Genomic DNA, 23,362 nt, shown 5'->3' with positions numbered 1-23,362 from the left:
GTCCGTCACTATCGCACACTTACCTTACCCGCACCCTAACCCTAACTCACTTAACCTGCCCCTAAACCTAAAGTCCGTCACTATCGCACACTTACCTGACCCGCACCCTACCCTAACATCCGTCACTATCACACACTTACCTTTCCCACATCCTGACCCTAACGTCTTCCCTACCACACACTTACCTTAACATGTCGGTGTTCTCAGCGTTGGGATTCTCAACTTTCGGTCTTCTCCGTTGTCGATCTTCCGGTGTCAGTGTTCTCGTTGTTGGTGTTGTGCACTTTCGGCGTTTTCAGGTAGACCTATATATATATATATATATATATATATATATATATATATATATATATATATATATGGGTTTACTTCACATACCCGAAATACCATATAACCAATGACCAGATAACCAACATGAGAACTCCAAAATTCAAATACACGAACGACCACATAGCCAAAAAGTTTCCCCAGGTAAGTAACCACTGGGCCAACAAGGCAATATTTACCCTGTTCCCTACTGTAGTGCAATCCTAGAGTTGGTGTATTTAGTTAGGGAGCATGTGGGGGGGCATAGCCCCCCACCCGGGTAGGTTGTAGATGGCATGATATGTTCTCCATGAGTTTTTGGCCCAGTGCTTACTTACCCTGGGAAACATTTTGGCTATGTGGATGTTTGTGCGTTATCTGAGTATGTGGTATTTTGGGTATGTGAAGTAGACCCATATATATATATATATATATATATATATATATATATATATATATATATATATATATATATATATATATAGGTAGATACAGATATAGTTATAGATACAGATATCTGTGTGTGTGTGTGTGTGTGTGTGTGTGTGTGTGTGTGTGTGTGTATATATATACCCACAAAATATATATATACACACACACACACACACACACACACACACACACACACACACACACACACACACACACACACACACACACACACAAGGTATAACTGACATTCTGACTTTAAGCAGCAGACCAAACATTAACACTGGCTTTTAAACTAATGTGTGATTTTCTGATTGTACTTATCATATATTTATATTTTTAAAAAGTTGTCTCTTTAAATAATATGTGATGGCATAAAGGTGTAATTAAAATAACTATTACATACATTACATAACTTTTACTTTAGATAAATGATTATGAATAGAAAATGTAAAGCACATACCTTAGTTTATAACCAATGCCCCATTTACTTTTAAGAAACAGAGATGAACCAAGGCATTTTAAGGTTCCATGTGAAATCACAGCTTTCTGGTCTGTAGACAATGAGAGACAAAGAGATAGAGAGAGAGACAGAGAGAAAGCTAATGAGTTAGTAGTTACTGACTGCATCTGTTTGATATTTTAAAGGCAGTAAGCTAAAATGTACAAATCACAATGGAAAAATTGGTGAAAAATACTATTTTATACAAAGTTAGACAGCAAATTGTTTTATGATAAAACTCTTTGTATACTTTTGTTTTGCATGCTCACACTTTCACATATTTCATTTGTTACTGTTGACATTTTTGATTGCATACTTTTGTGAGTCTTTTAGTTCCTTTTAAGTTTTTAATTATTTTGAAATGTTTAATCTTTGTTCTCTGTGTGTAACTTTATACCACGTGTTTACTGCTATAGAAGTAATTGAAAGTACACATCAACAAAATTATTACTGAAAATTCAAGTCACCAGAAAAGTAATCACTGTTTAACAAGATCAGAAACAAGGAAAGGGGGGTTTAAACTTAGTACAGCTATCTCCCAGTCAAAAAATGTTACTTATTGTCTTAACTGATTGTTACAGTGATGCATGGGTTCATAGGTAAGTACCAGGCTATGTTCCCTTGTGACCCATTTTAAACCTGTCCAATTTCCCTTACAAAGGTGAGGCTCAAACCCTGTATCTTGTGTATTTGAGGTAAACAACTTAACACTTATGCCAAACCCCAACCCTGTTGACAGTCTACACTACTCTGAAGTGGAAATGACTCACACAGGTGGCAGAGACTAATATATGTATTATTTATATAGGTGTCTTCAGTTTTTGGTGGGGGGTTCTCAATCAAAAAATGTAATACATTCTGGTCAGCCTTGGGAGTCATGACAAAGTTAAATGCAATCATTACTTGGTGAAAGTACACATCTAAGAGAATGGGAGTTAAACTTGAATGCTTTGGGAACAAGGCCACTGGCAGAGTAATCTGTCACTATCAGCACTGTATTACACATCCCACTCACTAAACCAGTAAGTTATAATATGATAACCCCAAACGTATTGCATATACAAACATAACTCAGAATTAAGGAATCACAAGTTTACATCCTAATGTTATCCATACCAAGGCAATCTTTTCTATGAAGAATATTATCTTCCTGGTGGTACCTAAGAATACACTGGGCATGAAGGCATAAACAGATGAAGACAGAATGATTACAATATAAGCCTAAGTAGTGGAATTATCTACATGTGAATGTTCATTTCACAAGGTTCATATTGTCACATTAATGGCTCATGAAACATTTATTTATTTATTATTATTTCATATTTGTTTACCAGGATAGTCCAATTGGGTAAGAGCCCATTTTCAGCAGAGGTGTGGGAAGAAAAACTCCAGTGACAAATTACAAATATTTAGAATTAATTAGCAAAAACAGAAGTTATACACTGTGAAATATATTGAGAGACATTGATTAAAATGAATACAAAATAAAACACATCATAAAAGAACACATCTTAAAAATACATAGAATTATGTTGATTTAAAATCATAAAGTAAAGCAGGTTACTGATAAAAATCAAATAAGAAAGTATATAGTCAATAGTTCAGACAGTGCAGCAGATACATAAAAATACATCATGTAGGAGGATGACATGATCTCTCGAATGTATAATGAGTAACTAGGGTAAATGTCAATATACAGAACAATAAACAGGAGAGTAGAGTATAACAGGGAAGGGAGTGAGTAGAGAAGAGAGCACAGGGGTAGAAGGAATAGTAGAAGAGAGGAAGGGCAGTGGATGAGATGATAGTGTAAGTAAGTGGGGAGTTAGAAGGGAGGATTGTAACTGAAGAGGGGGGATAAGAGGTAAAGTAAATATGTAAGTAAGCTAGCTGCATATGGTGGACATGAAGTGGTAGAAGAGTAAGTTAGTGAGATGACAGATGAGGGAAAGGTTTTAACCTGGAGAGCTACAAGAGCAGAGGCAGTTGTTACTGAGGAAGACTCTTGGTAGGTTTTTGAAGTGAGTTGGATCAGCAGTAGTTATGATGGGCTGAGGGATATTATTCCAAATTTTGGAAATGTAATTAGAGTAGAGAGAGTTGTCAGCTTTATTGTTGGATTTGGAGACCTATAATAAAGATTTATGTTAGGATAGGATTAGACAAGTGTTAGTATAATGTTGAAGCAAAGGTTGAAGAGCACAGATTTTCTCAGGTAGGTGTACCAGTCTGTGAGCGAGACTGACTTGAGTATAAGCCAAGTAATGGGCCAGTTCTAGCTAGTTTAGTTGATATAAGCAGTGCAGTGCTAAGACCTATGGAGGGAGTTGGTTGTGAATTTAGCTATTTTATTATAGCAGGTTTCAAGCTTAGTTAGATCAGTTCTGCTGATGTTTGTGAAGATAGGAGAGGTGTATAGTAGGATGGAGAGAAGATGAGTTCTGGCTATCACCTGTCTAGTGTTGATAGTCAGGAAAGGCTTGATTCCATATATTAACCCTAGTTTTACATGTGTCTTCTTGATGGACTGTGATAGATGAATTTCAAATTATTGTTGATTAGGACACCTAATAATTTTGTCTAGGTTATGGCAGGCATTATGGTGTTGTTGGATGAATGTATTTTGAGCAGGCAAGGGGGATCTCATGATCTGGTGGGGTGAAGGAGCATCAGTTTAGTTTTGGATGGGTTTAGAATTAGTTGAGAATCAGATGGCCATGATTTGACAGCTAGGAAGGGCTGATGTGTTGTGATGACATATTGATTAAGAGAAAGTGCAGAACAGATAAGAACAGACTCATCTGCATATTGCACGACAGAGGGTAGGGGAGTAGAAGTATGGAGATGGCAGGTAAAAATAGTAAAACGTAGGGGGCCTAGGATAGAACCTTGGGGAACCCCCATGTTGACAGGTAATTGGGATAAAAGTTCTTGTTGACATTTGACAGCTTGCTGTTTGCCAGATAGGCAACTGTGGAACCATGCTAGAGAAGAATGGCTCAGTTGAAGACTATAAAGTTCATCAATATGTTTCTGATGGGAAACAATATCAAAAACTTTTGATAGTTCCAAGAAGATGGAGGAAACTAGTTTCCCATTCTTTCTATGATGCTTAATGGTATTAGTAAAACTTTTTTTGGATAATAGGTAACATAAAAGCTGCATGTGGATACATTTTTCTAATATTTTGGAAAAGAGTGGTAAAGTAGCAATGGGTCTGTAGTTAGCAAACTCGTTAAGAGTTACCACCTTTGTGCGGAGGGATAACATTAGATATTTTCCAGCATAAGGGAATGTAGTGTTCTGAGACAGAGTGGTTGATCAGAATACTGATGGGATAAGCAATAGCTTCAGCTGCTAATTTTAGGAATTCTCTGGGTAGGCTGTCTGCAGCGAGGGTTGTGGGTTTGAGTTTAGAGAGTCATTTTTTATGGCTAGAGTTTGAATAGGTTTAATAGGAGAAAGTGTCTCTGGTGTCATTGGAAATATTTGGAATAATTGGAGGGTATTAATGTGAGACTTGGGAAGTGAAAGAATGTAATTTGCAAAGAAAGTGTTGAATTGTGTAGCCATACATTCACTGTTACTGGTATTTGAAGGGGAAGGGGTAGATGTTTGACTGGACTGAAGGATTTTTTTTTTTATGGTGGACCAGAATTTTTTAAGATTGTTAAATTGTTGTTCTTGTGTTACAGTATAGTATGTTTTTTTTCTAGTTTGACTTGGGACTTGGCTTTATTTCAAAGTTGCTTGTTTAGATCAAGGTTTACTTGATTTTTGTTGGAGTGCCAGAGTGCCCAGGCTTTGTCTCTTTGCTTGAGAAGGTTTTTAGTGTCCTTAGTTAACCAAGGTGCACAGTTACATTTTATTCTGGAAGTTCAGCCAGGGGGCTAGCCTATTTAGTATATCAAGGAAGGTGGTGTTAAAATAGTGTAAAGCAGTGTCAAGTGGTAGAGTTATGAGCGGGGACCAATCGCAGAGATGTAAAAGTGAAATAAATGTTTGGGTATTGAAGTTCTTTTTGTTGCGTATCTGATTTAAAGAGGTTTGACTGGGGGGATTAAGCTGATGTCTAAGTAAATAAGTAGGGAGATGATCACTAATGCCTTAGTGAAGGCAGCCTGATTGTAAGACCCAGGAAGGTTTGCTGGTTAGGATCAAATCTAGTACTGATTCCCTTTTGATCACTTTGTTCTTACTGTGGCTTGTATTACCTGTTAATAGCCATGTAGGCTGATATAACTGGTGGGATTATCAGAGTTATAAGATTACCAAGCAGAGTTGAAGTCACCCATTATGATGGTTTCTTGTGAGAAGGATAAGGATATCCAGTGAATTATTTTCTCAGTTTTGGTGGAATATAAGTGGCAGTAATTGTTAGATATTTATTACTTTTGAGTTTGTTTGGTAAACAGTATTGCAGCATTACTGAATTCAGGAATGCTTGGTTCAATAAGTTCTACATTTAAATTATGTTTATACATTATGGCTATTCCTCCTGCACACTTTCACACTTATTTTTTCTGTCATAGTGATGTATGTTGTAACCTGGAAGGAGAATTTCATTATTCTTAATTTCAGGTTTTAGCCAGGTTTCTGTAAGAATGGCAATATCTGGGGAGTATTGGGATTGACAGATGTGTAGATCATGGACATTATTGACTATACGCAATAGGTTCATGTTGAATTGCAGGAGGTTGGAGTCTTTTGGGGAGGCAGGAATTCCTGAACAAGGGAGTGAGGTAAGGGAGAATCAGTTGTTGTTGAGCATGTCTGGAACCAGGATTAGTGTGCAGTTTTAGTTGTTAAATGACAGAGTAGAGCTTCAATGAGCTTCTTTAGGAGTTTGTTATACCTGAGTAGTTTTTGGGAATTAGAATGGAGTTGGAAGCATTTTTATGGGAAGTAGCCTACATAAGTTGAGTTATAGAGGTTGGGGGCAATTTTGTAGTTAGTCTGTGGAGTTTGGTAGGGTTGAAGATTTGTTACAGTGTAGAAGGAGAAATTGTCATGTAGCTGGTTTTGATAGGATGTTAGGTGGTTGACAAGTATAAGGAGGGTGAAGCTAATGCAGTCTGATAGAATTTGTAGCTGTATGGTGTGGGGAGAGGTAGACATTGTGTAGGAAGAAAATGAAGTGATGTGGAATGGGGGGAGCAGAGGTGATGAGATTGTATAGGAAAGATGGGTGTGTAGGTTAGGGTGACAGAAGTAGAGGGGACTGGTTAAAGTGTTCTTTAGGAAGGGAAGGAAGTTATAGAAGTAAGCAGGTGTGGACTGGGTATTAGATGTGTATGAGTAATATGAGGTAGGTGAAGTAGGAAGTGGAATGGTAGATGTGATAGGAGAGTAAGTTTAGAAAGGAGTTGAGGTTGGTGGGGATAAGGAGTTGTCAGTATTTTGCTAATTAAATATAGTGTGGTACTGAATATTATACTAATTAAATGCAGTGTGGTACTGAGATTAGTAAGAGATAACCGGATACAGGATGAAGGAAGGATGGAAGATGGAGGTTGTAATTGATAAAAATATATTGTGAGTGTGAGATGTGGGTATAGAAAGTCTGAAGTGGTGTGTGACTGGTTGATAGTAAATTGGTGGGAATGGTTAGAGATAAGTTTAGGTGTGCAGGGGGTGGGTGGGAAATGGGAGTAGGATAAGGGAGCAGAGTGAGCCTGAGTATAGCGAGGGCAAATGGAGCAAGCTGCAAATGTATTGACATGTAGTAGATGAAATGGACACCTCAGTAGGGCAGCCATTTTATTGTGGGTATTCTTCAGAATATAGTTATATATAAAAATGTGGACTGTATGACATGATATTGCAGATAACACTGACATATCATTGTAAGTAAGTATTTTTATAAGAACTCTCCTCATATATTAAAGCTTCTGTTTGTGTGACTATAAAAAGCAAATAGAAATTCAGTTTGTAATCAGTATGTTCTATTTTGATAAAAAGCAACACAGTCTGGCATCATCTGTTCAGTACCGAAATGAAAATTATATTTACCTTCTGAAACTGTATGTGAGATTTATAAATTCAGTATATAAAAGTGAGTGATAACTGGACAACTTTTGTATTTATAAATGCAAATGGCTCCACGCAGAAAGCTCAGAAATTATTTTCATGAAAAAGGTGTCAGTCAAAAAATATTGTCGCTGTTTACAAAGCAAGATTTAATCTATGCAAGGAAATCACCTTTCCACTGATGGAGATAGCCACCACCCCACATACCCACAAATGCAGCATACTCAGCTCTGAAGTTATTCTTCCTTAGCATAAAAACAAACTAGATCTACAGTGCTCTCAGAGAGTCTTAGCACATTTTGGTGAAGTGTAAACTTTCAAGCACTGGACATCATTTTACTGTCTGAGTGCTTGACTAAATGTGACCCTGTTTGTTAAACTTTACCACTACAACAGGTGAAAGTATGAAAACATAATGCTAGCGCACTACAATGCTTATGTAATAGGCATTCAACTTATGACTAACATTTAAATCATAACTATAACCTAATATGCTATTAGTTTTTAGTTGTTTCTTTTTTTTTTAATTTGAAAGAAGCTAACATGCATCACATCATGCTTGAGACTTTTGGTCTGTGGTCACTGGAGATGCTGCAATGAATTACAAAAACAGCATGTGATGAATGTATGAATGTGCTGCAATTTAAGTAAAATGTGAGCCTTAATACTTACTCCAATAGCCCAGTTAGGTACTTCAATACATGTTATGTATCTTTCTATAAAGGAGGATGAGCACTTCTAAACTCATAAAGATTCACACAATAAAACCCTATTAAAACTATATATATTACGTTAATAAGACAGCATGAGTATAAGATGAATATTATCTTCCCAATCATTTCATCTTTAACATGCACACAATAGAAAAATGTTCATTTAAACATGGCAACCTAAGGTACTAAATAATAGTTGCCAGTATAATTCCTTTATTTCCAAGGTAAGTGACCATTGTTTTTTCTGTTCTAATTGCTCAATCACTACAAATTTAAGCTTTTGGTCTGGATTATACATTAAATGTTTAGGGTTTTATTGTTTGAATGTTTATGAGTTTATTATTTTTAAATTAAGCATTTATTTATGCAATCACTGTTTTTTAAATAAGTGATTTCATTCTTGCGATGTTAACAAATGTGAAGACTAGATGTTTTTATACTTAAATTAGTAGTATTTTTATAGGGTCTAAGTTTATTTTGTTTATTTATTTGTATATATTTTTATTACTTACACATCTTTAAATATCTGTTTTTGTAAACACTTGTATTAGGAAATGACACATATTTATATATGTGTGTATTTCTCCAAGGGGTTGAGTGAGCACTGTTTCTTTTAATTTACATTGAGATGATGAGCATTTGGAAGTCATGTGACTATTACATGGGTGGTTTAATATGAGTCTTCTTATGTTTGTAAGCTATCTGATGAAGTTCTGGGGATACTGAGATAAAATCCCTTACTTTATTGTTTTTACAGTTTTATATTACAGATTTTGTAGTTAACCGCGGACTTGTGGTTTTATCAATGGACTTGTGCCTTAGCTGTGGAGCTGACCTCCTGACTGCTTCTCATCTTTGTTTTTTTTTTATGAAGAGAAATAATGCTATGGCTCTCTAGGGAGGCAAACAGATTGTTAAGAAGAGGTTCCCACTGCCAAAATATTAAAGAGCACAAAAAAAAAAAAAAAACAATGAACTGTTTTCCACTGAATTAGAAGATGGAAACAAAAAAAAATATTTGAAAATATAAGGCCCATACTAAGGAAGAAAAAGCAGCCACTGTTAGCATGTGGTAGAAAACAATGAGGTGGCGGTCATAAACATAATACTAATAATAAGATCCCCAGAAAGCTGCTACATAATTCAGAAATGTAGGAATAGTGTTAACTGACAATTGATATTTTCCAATGCAGTGACACACATATGGAGATTAGGGAGGGTGCATGATTAAATATATGATCATGATTCAAAAAACATAGGATGGTGGATCAAGTCTGAGTACCTGCACCATTCTGCAACATGGAGACATTTTCTTCCTATCAAGTCCCTGGACATATCATGGCCACTATGGTAAGGCAACTCCACAACTTGTTATGTCTAGATATAGCCCACCTCCATAACACACTGATGTCTTTAATGTATAGCTGTAATGCCAAATGACAAACATACCTGACAACACATAGCCAGTCCAAGGATCACTTACAGCTAGGTGTTAGATGAATCTGTGACAGTGGTGTCCAGTATTGCAGTGTAACAGCCAGTTCATTGATGAAGAGATTTTGGCCAAGGTTATACTTCAGATGACCTGGATGTAACTAGTGGCCCAGGCACTGAAGAGACCAGCCAAACAGGATTAATGGGACTGACAGTGGTTTGCATATAGGTTCATGGGTGTGTACTAGGCAAAAAAAAACACAAGGGCCTTTAAGCCTACCATGCATCCCAAAGCTCAGACACATTCTGGTACCCTTGAAAGTGTAAGCAGGGGCTTGGAAGATTAAACATTTTTAAGCAGAGGCCTGTCAGACAAACCATTTACAGGCTGACTCTGTCCATAAGAAACATAGGTCCCAAATAAGGGATGAATTTCCTATTCCCCATCCAACTGTCTAAGTTACACTTGAACTGAGTTAGGGAGGAACTATGCTTCACATGAGTAGTGAGGCTGTTCCAGAGAGAGGGTAGTCTCTGGGATACATACCTGTCTCTTCAGCAGGTCTTATTGATATCACAGGTAAGGTTTAAATCTTTAGAGTAATTATGGTGCTGTTTGTTGGATATGAAAGAGGTCCATCAGTGTGGGGTCTGAAAATACTTTGTATGTCAAGCATAGCTCTCTCCTCAACAGCCTGTAGGAGACAGAATGCAGAGACAGGGCCTTGAGGTGGTCTGCATAGGTCATGTTACTTATGCCCTGTATTCTTTTAATGAGGAACCTCTGTGGATGTTCCAGTTGTTGGATGCACCTGGTTAGGTAAATCCTGGGGGGAGGGAATCAGCAGTGATTCATAGCAGGAGTACCTTCTGGATGACCATATACTGTAGTGACTCAATGCACATGAGTCCATCAAGCAGGTTGCAGCAGTCTAGTTAGGGATCATGAGTGGCCAGAAGCATCCATGAGCAGTGACAGCTTATAGGACATTGTACCATCCATTTGGAACACTGTTGCTATTATGGCCATTTCAATAATTTCTTTACTGCCACCGGATCTTATTTTTAGTTTTTGTTCATCCTGCTGATTCATTTTGCATCCTATTGCAGGGCACTGGATCAGCTGTAAAAAATGGCTTTTCTTACTCATTGTTAATGAATAATGGCCTTAAAAACTGGGTATTCCATTGGCTTCTAAGGGAGTATGCCATGCTCAATAATTTGAGTTTGTTTTTAGTGGAAATGGCAATAATACTTTTTGTTAACCTTATTTGAAAGTTAAACTGTTGAGAAGAAAGGTATCTCTGGTCATTACAGACATGCCCACAGATTCAGGGAGAACCCCAGTGTTCGCGATAAGGGCTTCAGTAAAAAGGGCCTGTTTCCACGATATGGTATTTTGTGATTCAGCTACACATTAGTCACAATAAGGAGTGACATCATTACTGCTAATTTGCATGTCGTTGAGTTGCTGCAGAGTAAATTGACACTTCCTGTAGTAGTTAATACTGGCGACCAGTACATTCTATTAGCAGACATATTCCTCTCAGTCACTGTACCACACATTATACACACAATCAAACACACACACACACACACACACACACACACACACACACACACACACACACACACACACACACACACACACACACACACTACATACCCCTTACATGCTCCTGAGTTGACAGAACATCAACAATGTTTTCAGGACATAATTCATGCAAGACGTTAGAGCTACAGACGTCATGTATTTCAGTAAATGTATTCTAATGCAAAAGCTGTTTTTCTAATGCCTTTCTAAAATTCTAAGAAGAATAATTAAAATCTGTCCCTGACTGTGTATCATTATCCCACCATTAATTTTGACTTTTTCTAGATATTTGCACTATGAGGCTGAGAGATATGCTTATATGTGCCCTGTCTCTTTCACCCTCATAATTCATGAACTGCTGCAGAGCTAATATAATGACCAGGATTCTCATTATATCACGGAATTGCTTTTTTCTGTTATAACAGAAAAACAATATTTTTATAATGACTTTTCAGTAGTGTCATGGGTTGATAATGCAGTTTTTGAAGTCAAGAGTGCAGGGTCTGTAGCCTCTCCCCTCCTTGTTACGTATTGATTTATCTTTAAAGTCTTAGCTGTTACTTCCAGGTCATCCCTCTCGGACAGTGGTGGCACAGAAGACTAGTATCCTTGGTGGGAGGGTACAGGGACTGAATCCCTATTAGTGTCTTTAAAGCACTCTATTTAGAATATCCCTGGTGTCTAGTTGTACACCCGATCTGCATTGTCTTTCTTTCATTTTTTTTAAAGTGCCATTAAGATCATGCTGAAAGGATTATCACTGGTGACTAGTGCTTCCTCCCCATCTCCTGTCTTTAAGTGCTGTTAAGGCATAATATTAAGTGTAACCCCTGGTACCTAGTGTTCTCCCTGACCATGTCTTCATTTAAGACCATTAAGGGACAATGTTAAGTGTAATTACTCATGTCTAATGTTCCCCTCAACCACATCTTTGTTAAGTGCCATTAAGGCACATGTTAAGTGCAATCTCTGGTCCCAACCACGTCTTTGTTATGTGTCATTAATGCATGTTGTTAAATGTACTCTGAGAGTCTAGTGCTCCCTCCTGACCATGTCTTTGTTAATTGCCATAGAGGCATAATGCTAACTGTACTCCCTGGTGTCAAGTATTTTCTGCCATTCACATTATGTTTAACTGCCATTTAAAGTTATTAGTGTGTAGTGGCTCCCCCCTCAGCTAGTGTTGTATGTTTTGCTCTTTTGTTGAGTGAAGTGTGGAAGCATGATAACCCCCCAAACCACACACACACACACACACACACACACACACACACACACACACACACACACACACACACACACACACACACACACACACACACACACACACACACACACACACACACACACACACACACACACACACACACGCACACACATATCCTTCCCGACCCAATCTCATTCAAGTGAACACTGACTCATTCACCCACACCCACACATACAATCACACACACATGCACACACACACACACACACACACACACACACACACACACACACACACACACACACACACACACACACACACAGTTACATTAAAACCTGCTTCCTCACTAATGCACCTACTGCTACCTACCAGGCAGAGACATATTTACACATACAGATGCACACACTAAACTTCCCAGCACTTATCTCTACCACAGTCAGTGAGCATGAACATTTGGCTGTGTTCATTAACTCGAGCATCCATGATCAGCCATGATGATTTTCACAGCTCAGCTGATCAGCTCAACATAAATACCTTACCGCAGGTAGCCCTGGTGGAGACCACATGGTAAATTAGCCTATGCATTTCTTCTGCAATGCCTCATTAAATTTAGTCCAGCAACAGGGACAGTCCACAGCAGTACTGCAGGTCTTCATAAAAAAGCAATGTGGTGGGGAAGTTTCTGAATATGGAAAAGTTACCTTGAGGTGTACACATGCACACCTAGCAGTAACATTCCTGAATTGGGCCATTCGAGTTAGACCTTACAGTTGTTAAACAGTGGTATTTTCTACTGTTAGGTAGGTGATACATTTAAGAATTGTATTCTAGTCTGATTTTATAAAGTTAAGTCCTGTGGAGAGATGAAGCTATTATAGGCAGGGTGTTGTCATCTGGGGAATAGTACATTTATTATAATAGCCCTTCCTGTTTTTGTTTGCAAGAAGATAAGCAACTCTAAGTGAAACTTTGAGCAATTTCCAGGGCTGGCCTTAGCAAATGTGGGGCCCGGATTGGGACATGCCTGTTGGAGCTAGCCAAGACACAACCATACCTCTTTGCGTAAGAACTATGGGCAAAACCAAAAATAACTTGGAGGGGTAAACGCTGAAAATCAGACAAAATTTTTATTTCTTATACTTATTAACTTAGAGTTAATAGAACAGCATGTTTTGCATCAGCATGAATTTTCAGAATGTTAAAAAGAATAAAACTCTAAATTCTGGCATTATTGTATCGAAGCTAAATCAAGGACAGGCTGCAAAATTTAGATAATTTGCCAGAGAACCACAAATGCTTTGAGGGACTGACCAAAAATATGAAGCAAAAATATAGATATGCTACAAAATTCAAGACAGCTAAAGAAATATAGTACCAGCACTTGTTTATGAATGCCAACAATGCATTTACAGCATACCTCTCAACTATTATGCCCAGGAATGTTGGACGAGGGCAAAAATAATGGGGGTCAAATGTCCAGAATCAGGTACAATTTTTAAATATTACTGTAATTACTCTAGTATTACTCTAATTCACTTAAAATGTTAACAGGATAACAAGCTTTGCATCAAAATGCATTTTCTGCACAATATGAAGTACAAACCTTGAAAGTCTAGCATTATAAACTCACACTAATCTACAGAAATCGACTGGAATATCTCACACTATTCTACACCACTAAGCTGCAGGAACAGATTCATATAATATAGGAACTAACAGACATGAAATAAACTGGGACAAAAGATGGATGATCTTGAAAATCACTCAAGGAGTAACACCAGGGCAACTGGAATACGTGAGACAGTGGGCAACAGTGAATTGGAACAACTTGTAATGCAGCTATTATTTATTTATTTATTGACATTTGTTATCCAAGTTGGTCCAGCTGGGCTTGTGACTCATTTTCAGTGGAGACCTGAGGAGAAAAGCTCAAAAAAAATAAATAAATAAATAAACACAAACAGTTTACAGAGAATCGAACATTTGAGTCAAAAATATGGTCATTACATGACAATATTACATTACATTTCATTACATGAAAGATTCATGATACTAGGAAATTAAGAAATATTAATAGACTATTGTCACCAACAAGCAGCAGCAGAAAGCGGACCTAGTCATGTTTCTATTCTTCTGTTTAAAAAAAAAATAGAATAAAAAGGCAAGCAAAAAAAAAACCCTAAAGTTATCCCATTTGTAGGGATGTTCATAAAGTTGAGCAAGGATTACTTGGATAAACTATTTCGGAGAGAGGAAAGGCTGTGCTAGAGACATTAAATTGACTAAGAATGAATGGAACAGTTGTATGGTTGAAATACTAAAAGCATGGCAAGAAAGGTAATGGTTCAGACTGTACAATATGGAAGACATTATGTAGTTTACACAAAGGTATCACTGACAGCTAAACAACCCAAGCAGTAAAAATCTCAATCGTCTGTAAGGCCTGGCTGGGGAAAGAAACCTTAGATGTAGGAGGGGTGACACAGACACTGTGAGGACATGCAATGTCAGGTGTTGAAACTCCTGCCTGGACAAGATAAGACCAGGAAGTGCAGAGCATGCTGCAAGACAGTAAAACGGATGAACATGAAATAAACAAATGGCAAAGGCAACCATATGGGGAACAGAAAAGAAACATGATGGTGGAGGCAAAACAAGTGGTAGAATTATATCAAAGGAAAAAAAGACTAGTAAACCTTTCTCAAGGGAAATTTAGGCACAAAACAGAAAAATAAACAGAAGCAGAGACAGACAAAGAAGTCATGTAAGGGGAGTGGAGGATAGAGTGTCTGAAGTTTCAAGTGACTCCAAAGTGAACTGCTGGTCAAATGAGAGACTACATAAGCTGGACAGAAGCAATTATGATGGATGGCAAACATGAACAGGTAAAAGGCAGGACTACAGAAGGAGTGAACATAACCACAGAAAGAAGCAATAAATAAGTGTAAGGCATGAACACTGAATGGCATGTGACTGTGAAGAGGATTGGAATGAAACAGATCCTTATTGTGAAACATGACACAGAAAACACAGCATCCACACTGAATCAATTCCCAGGAGAATGATGGGTAAAGCAGTTAAGGGGGAATAAAGGCAAGTTTCTAAGGAAAGTGATATATTTTTGCTAACTACTTAGTAATGTTAATAAACTGCAAGAAACAAATATAATATGTAATAAGTCTTAGAGCAATTGTAACAAATGGGAGGGCATGTAAAGGAATGTAAAGCGGTAATAGTAGAAAAGCAAGGTAAAGTTCAACCCACAGCAAAATGTGAAATAAAGGATTGGTGGTGTCAACGTACCATAGTAAAGAGCTGTAAAACTGCAAATAAATAAAGTATTGGACTATCATACCAATGAAGCCAGTGCTCAGACTGGAGAGCAATTATGGGGAGGAGAGATCAATGAATACGAATGCTATAATTTACAAAGATTGTGACATCACTACTAGGTTGGCATACAATGTATTTGTGTGGGCAACACTGGAACATAAAAAAAGAAAGTCCTAAAGGCATTTATTCAGGGTACACCCATGCACATGCAAGAACCAAAATGCAGGGATCCATGGGCAGGATGGAAAGCGGATGTCTGAGTATGGGCAGCCATCAAACAATACAATATTCAACTTACGGGACAGGCCCAGAGGAAGGGTTTTGCCAGATGGCAGCAACTGGGAAAATGGGGAAAGATAGGCAAAAACAAAGAAAATACAGTTAATTACCCTGAAAACTGGGGACTTGTCAAATCCTGTCAGAAGAAGGAAAAGACAGAAAAAGTCAAAGAGAATGGGGAGACAGTATTCTATTACAAGAAACAAATTGAAAATCCAAGATGGCGAGAAAATACTGTGTTATGACTAACCAAAGAGAGAAATGTACAAGGCAGGAGGAAGAAAGAGGGGAGTGTTAGCTGTATTTCATAGAAGGCTTCAGATGACAAAAGAGAAAGTGGTAAAAAGTAGGTTAGGTAAATGGATAATCTGGCAGGGAAGGTTGGAAGGTGCAGGTTGGACAACAGGAGACATGAATGCACCAAACAACTCTGAAAAAGCATTCTACTACCATTTTTTTGTAACTGGGCACAGACAAGTAGAAATGGAATTGAGAAAATAAGGGGAGTACAGTTTCATGACTGAACCAGAAAAAGAGAGGTTGCATGGAAGGAAGTATGCATTGTGCTACATTAACTGTTATGCTTATTTTGTGTTTTAATGATCTAAGGAAGCACCGTGAATGGTGTGAAAATGCCTATCTGTTTTACATTAAACGCTTTTTAGTTTTTAATCATTGCAACCATGCTTTTAGTCCTCTGTTTTGTACTATTGGATTACTTTAGCTGCTTCTTAATGTTCCACACTGTTTAATTTTGTTTCATTCCAGAAATAAAAATATACATAAATGTTTTTCCCACTTGATCCACTCTATCATCCCAACCAAGATAATCCATCTTCCTCACTTCTCTCAATCTGTTGACCTTGGATATTTAAACTCTTTCCTGAAAATAATTGCCACTCCTCTTTTTCCCCTTCTCTAATATAGTCTGCTAAGGCCTTAGGAAATATCTTACCTCCAGCATATATCCTTAATTTTAAGCTTAGTATCTCTCTCTCTCTTTCTCTGTTCCCCTCCTCAATCATCAGTTAATGATGTTGTTTCTTTTCATGGGGTTTAATAGTTAAACTATGTTCCCTGTCATGTTTCTCAAATGTCTGCCCTACTGTTTGTTGTCCTGTTTCTTCTAGCCACCTCTTTTTTGTCTTGGGCTAGACAGCAGTCCTCCTCTGCCTGCTGCCTTTTGTAGTTCTCTGCACCTAAGCCCAGAATTCATGTTGCATCATTTTGATCTCTGTCTGCTCTCCATCAAACCTGCTTCAGCTGATCCAGGCCACCTTTTGAAGTTAGGCCTTCTGCTCTGTGCCTGTATCAGCCTGCATCCCTTCCAGGTACTTACATTCTCAAGGTGAATTTCTGGACATCTGTGGCCCAAGCACAAAATAATCTAGTTACGATCAGAGACCTGCTCATAATCCTCTGTATCTAGACTCTGACTATTGTCCATGTAGTAATGCTTCTGTTGTTCTTATCTGCCTGTATCTTACCTCCTGGTAATTAGAACTCTAGCCACTAAAATGTATGAATGGCTTTAAGTGCGCCACTGCAGAATTATGCTTCAATAAAGAGCATACCAGCAGCATGTACTGACTTTTCTTATCCACTTTTCTTATTGTGAAGCTAACACAATATATCTAAATGACACTCATGTTTGAAATGAGTCCCAGCCACAACCTAGAATGTGAGTCTTACATCTGTCCTTAAAAAATTGCTATTGTTTTACCTGTTTTAACTGAAAAAAGAAGTACTTTAATAAACAGTTTTACAAGGATAAGTATTTAAAAATTGAAAGTAAAAATTGTGAAGTCACGCATACACTGTTCATGAACAGATCTTCTCAGACTGTTGATATGAAAGACTCATCCTTACCAGCAAGTATGTCGGCCTCATCCATGAACTGAGTACTTATAACTGTCACCTGGTCAGGTTTTCTGCCTTTCAGGAAGGACCAGACATAATGTCGTGAGCAAGGATCCATGCCTGCAGTTGGGTCATCTAAAAGCAAGATCTTAAAACAGAAATTTAAGTTCAATGTAAGGAATCCTAAAAAAAAAACATGTTTAACACACAAAAGCAGGTTTATTTTCATAGCAGACAGTAGAGATGTAGTAACAAAGTAGCAATGCATTAAAACATTTGCACAGGCCACCAGTAAATAAGTAAGTCAGTAGAAGACAAACTACAGACTCTTAAACTGGACAATGTTGATACAAAATGACTTTATTTATGTTGAATGGGAGAAGCATTAGAATACATGGAGGAAGGCGATCTAAAATAAACAGTAATATGCTATGCTACAGGCTTTGGTGCTAGATCTTATGCTGTTTTAACTGTATACTGTAGCAACAAGTTTACTTAGGTCATGATGAGGAAAATACACAAAACATCTAAAACAGCTGTTGTTGTTCATATATGTACAACTTTTGTACAAAAAAAAACTGAGCTTCTAAATTGAATGACATAATCAGACAGGTGTTTTTTATTGCTGGCAAAAATTTAACTGGGATTTCCTAAAAGTAGACAGAGACATGGATTGGTTTTCTATATTTGGTTTATTTTCTCCAAGTCTATGGGGTTTCTAATACCATGATGGGAATGGACTCCAAAGTATGATTAAAGTTCATGAAATTAGTATTGTTTCAATCTTGGATGTAAGCCAAAAGTGCTTGCTGAAGCATATGCCCAGAAATGACTCATGCAATTCATATGGAGTTATATGTACTGGTAGCATATCTGACTGCAACTATAAATTCTTTTCTTATGAGACCCATTGCTCAGACTACTACTGGAACTGTCTCAGTATCTTTCTTCCACATTGCTCTCATTTCTGCCTGCAAATCATGATATTTTATGACTTTATGTCTCTCTGTATGTGGATCACTAATCACTAGGTGTAACAATTTCAATGATCAATGCTGCTTTTATCTTTTTTTCCAAGGACTACTATATCTGTTTTTCCTCACATCTGTTTTTTGAATTGTTGGTAATGGTTGATCCTAAGAGATGTACTCTTCAGCATTCTCTATAATGCTTTATGTTTCATGTTTCCAATTCTTTTCAGCTACTTCTATATTGTAGTGTTTGTACAATCCCCAATGTAACAGGCTTTCCCATTATTGTGCCTTTCAGTGTACAGGCCCTCTGCCATGAAAATATCACACTCAGCAACAAGGTGTGTAACTGTTTCTAATTCTTTTTTACAAAACCTAAATTTGTACTTTTCAACCACGTGTTTAATGGACTTTGTAAACCAATATGAACATAGTCCACTATCCTGTGCTGCCATTATTAACCTTTTATCCTTTGGTTTCAACCCACCTTTTATTAACTATTCCTGTGGCAAATCCTGATCAACACGAGGTTGTTCCAGGAGATCTCAATACTTGCCATTGTATGACCACATTTCTTTCCTTCTCAGCTGATCTTTCTCCTTATATACTTTCTTTTGTTTTCTTGGCACATTTAGTTGCTGTATGATTTTTATCTACTTCTGGTTTGATTTCCATTCTTACTTGCCACCTGAGTGCGTCTGCTAAACTAAGCAGAGGTGTCATCCTTGACTTCCCCTCATGTTGTAAAACTTTCACTATGTTTGGTTCTGATGAGGTCAACAGATATAATCAGTTTCAAGGATGCCCATACCCCCTTCAGAGTCTGGAATATATAATCTTGGTATACGCACTGATTTTTATATATCATTTGATAAGTGTGAAGCATTTTTCTTGTTTTTCTGTTCAACTGATCCAATACCTTTTGGGGCCAGTCAATCACACCAAAATGGTAAGTAAAAACAGGAATAACAAATTGGTTTCTAGCTTGGACTTTATTCCTAGATTTCAAGGCTGTTTTCAGTATTAATTTTAGTCCTCTGAACTATTCTTTACTGAGTTTTATTCAAATTTTTTCATGTTTTATTGCCAATCTTTCATCAGTTTCCAAATATTTATGGACTCCTTCAGGCTCAGATTCCTTTATATCACATTCCTGTCCTAGAGTGATATTTTCTTGGTACTGCAACTTTCCTGCTTTAAATGTTGTTTTTGCACATACATCAAGGTCATTCTTATATCATCTAAGAAAGTTTTAACCACTTGCAGTTGTGCTGTCCATCCCCATCTAATAAATTATACAGTTTTAAGTCATCCACAAAAAGTAGATGAGAAACCGTTAACCAAGGTTGTTTTCTGGGACCAAAATCGTAGCCAAGACCTAATCAGTTGAGTAAACAGCTTAAGGTGTTAAGGGCAAGACAAAACAACAGCAATGCCAATGAGTCACCCTGAAATATCCTCCTTTGGATTTTTATCCCTGGGATAATAATTTGCCTGTTGTCATGACTTAATTGCAAAGCTGTTTGCCATGGTTTCATGATCACTGTAATGTAATTGATCAATGTAGAATGTACCTTATATATCTGTAAGCCCTCCTTTATCCATGAATGTTGGATACTGTCAAATGCTTTTTTGTTATCTATTTATGTCATACCTTACCTTTTTACAATTCTCCATTATGGTTTTACTAAGCAACAAATGCTCATTTGTTCCATGTAACTTTCTTTTGTTACCGTTTTGCTCTATTGCCACAATTTAATTTTCTTGTAAATGACTAGAAACTCTGCATACAGTCCAGTATAAACTTTGTACATCATTGGAAGGGATGTTATTGGTCTATTGTTTTTAGGATTTCTTACAGATTCATTCTTAAGGAGGAGTACTTTTTGTTAACGGGGTTGGTGTCTGTTTGGGATACACATATAAGTAGTTCTTACTCAAGGCTAAATCTCTGCGTAAAGATGGTATTACTTTTATCCAGAAATTAGGTACTGCATCTGGACATGTGGTTTTCTAATTAGGAGCTTTTCTTCATTTTTGTTTCAGTTTCTCTGGCTGTTACTTCATCCAATTTCATATTCTGTACAATTGAACTGCTTATTATTTATTTTAATTTTTCTATCCATTCAGCATCTTTGCTGTGTTCCACAGGCTCTTCATAAATATTTCCACAAAATTCATTTATTTTGTCTTTTTTTTTGGTGGTGTTTTATTCCTTTTGCATTGTTGCCCTGTTCTCTATAAAACATTTTTGGGTCGTCATCAATGAATTGCTGATTTTGTACGTTTCCTTTCTATTTATCTGCATATCTGCAATAGTGCATGATAGATCTGGCCTGTTCTCATACTGCACATTGCCTTTTTCCTGTCTATCTTTCTAAGTATCTTTCTTGATCTGTTCCCTTTTCTATTGCTCTTCTAACAGTGACACATCTTGACTTAAATGCTTTATAGTTTTCTCCATTCAGTGCTTCCATGGTGGCATTTCATTTCTTCCCTTCCTTTCCCTTATTGCTCTGTATTTTTGTGGTAAGATTTTATCTATTATTAGTTTAACTGCACATTAATATATCCCATTTACTTCTGTTATATCCCACGAATTTCTATTAATAGTCTTGACTATGGTGTTCATCTGTTTTATCTGACTTCTAACATGTTGGGTCTTATTTACTTTCTGCAATCTATTTCTTTTGTCGATCTTAATATGTCTATTCATCTCTTTTAAATCAAACAACTTTTCCCTTAGATCATTTTCTTCTACACTAAAGGCATGTTCTTTGCTCTCTGTTTTCTGCAGGCATGCTACAAAAAGTTTCAGAACACCTTCTTGTGATATATCCTCTTCAGCTGAATCCTGCATCATCTGTTGCCCCTTCATATGGGAACTCACTGGCCTATGACTCCACAACATTGCCTGAGTCAGAGTTGTCCTGTTTCCTACTCCTTCCCTTGCTTTGTAACTCCAGCTGAACTTCTATACTTGCTTCCTACTGGAGGCTTCAGAGTGTCATTATGTGACAAGTGATCAGATGTTTCCTGTTCTACCTGTTTTTCCTTAATTTGGTGACTTTTTGTTCCATCATGCTGTGACATTATCTGAGTTGGATTTATTTTCAACACTAAATCCTTTGCTTCAAAGATAATCCAGAACTTCCACTTCTATTTTTTTAATTTCTCCATTACTGTTCCTGTTTTCTTCTTTCCCCCTTTGTTTTCTTATTTTCTGTATTGTGAAATGTTCTGTATCTGGGTGCCTTTGCCTGTATTTCCATTCAAAAATCTTTGGTGCTGCTTTTTTGTATTGATTAGTCTTGCATTATCCTTTGCATAAATATTGCACCACATCAAATATCTTTTTCTTTCCCATGTCCATATTTCTTCTTCAGATGAAGTCCACTCTACCTGTTTCTCCTTAATTTGGGAACTCATTGTTCAGTCAAGCTGTGACATGACCTGTGATAGACTTTCTATACTAAACCCTTCACAGGTATTCCTTATCTTCAGTTTCTATTTGTTTAACTTCTACCTTACTAATCTTCTGTTCTACATTCCTCCTTTGTGTTCTTATTTTGTATTGTAAAATGTTCCATATATGTCTGGCTTTGCCTGTATTTCTTTTCAAATATCTTTGGAGTTCCTTTTTAGTATTGATTAGTGTTGCTTTTTCCTTTGCTTAAAAATTCCATCAAATCAGATCTCATTTTCTTTCCCATGTCCATATTTCTTTTTTATACCTTTCAAAAATCTCTGGGTTTTGTTCTTTATATTTTTATACTTCTTCTGTTAGGTGGGCCAAAGTTTGTCTATGTAATGCTTTTCCTGGATTTTTTTGTACTAATGAACATACATTTTTAACTGAAGCTTTTGACAGTTTTTTGTGTAAGTATTTTTCTTTCCTCTAATTTCTTCCTTAATCTTTTTGAATAACTTCTGGGCTTCCTGCATGATAGTAACAATACAAAGTTTCTTCCTTATCCTCAATAGTCCACTCTATCATCTTTATAACTCTTTTTGGCTTATCAGTTTTTTTGTAATTTTTGTGGAGTATTGGCCTATCAGGTTTTGTAAGTTTTGAGGACTACTACTTCCTTCTATAACGTTAGGGGGGAATCCTTCCCCGAGCCTGGTCTACTATAGGAATGCTTTCATGTCTTGAGGATTTTACACTGCCATTCTTTCCATTTCTGGCACCAGTGTGCACACCAGTATTGGGCAGTTTTTTATCCTGGGACTTTTGCACCCATCTGTCTTTTTATTTTGTAACTTACCTCTATTTATGATATATGCTATATAAAATACAGTCTATACATCAATGTCAACTGAAGTGAATCTAGGTGCCATGTAAAAGCCCATTTTGAGAATATGACCAGCAATTTATAATCATATTTCACAGTATTATTCACAAAGGGTATTACACATTTGTTTAACATTAATGAGAGACTATCAGAAAAACATACATGTACTGTGGCAGAGTTAAAGATGTTAAGATTTGCACTGGGTGCGACAAGGATGGATAGGATTAGGAATAAGTATATTAGAGGGTCAGCCCAGGTTGGAAGGTCTGGAGACAAAGCCAGTGAGGCAAGATTACGTTGGTTTGGACATGTGCTGAGGAGGGTTGCAGAGTATATTGGGAAAAAGATGCTAAGGATGGAGCTGCCAGGTAACAGGAAAAGAGGATGACCTAAGATAAGGTTTATGGAT

General features: G+C 37.0%; 1 protein-coding gene across 1 annotated transcript in view; it reads right to left on the bottom strand.

The window, feature by feature from the left end:
* LOC122806635 (cholesterol transporter ABCA5-like) overlaps positions 1 to 23,362 on the bottom strand; it is a 1,155,982-nt gene that overhangs the window by 1,050,651 nt on the left and 81,969 nt on the right. The window contains exons 3-4 of the mRNA XM_044077221.1: positions 17,697 to 17,835; positions 1,199 to 1,289 (exon numbers count right to left, since the gene is read on the bottom strand). Coding sequence (XP_043933156.1) covers positions 1,199 to 1,289; positions 17,697 to 17,835 — 230 coding nt within the window. The remainder of the gene's footprint in view (positions 1 to 1,198; positions 1,290 to 17,696; positions 17,836 to 23,362) is intronic.

The sequence above is a fragment of the Protopterus annectens genome, chromosome 7.part0, assembly GCF_019279795.1.
Source record: "Protopterus annectens isolate FY-2018-M chromosome 7.part0, PAN1.0, whole genome shotgun sequence".
Taxonomy (NCBI): Eukaryota; Metazoa; Chordata; order Ceratodontiformes; family Protopteridae; genus Protopterus; species Protopterus annectens.
The sequence above is the reverse complement of the archived record's forward strand: the minus strand, read 5'-3'. Positions and strand labels throughout refer to the sequence as shown.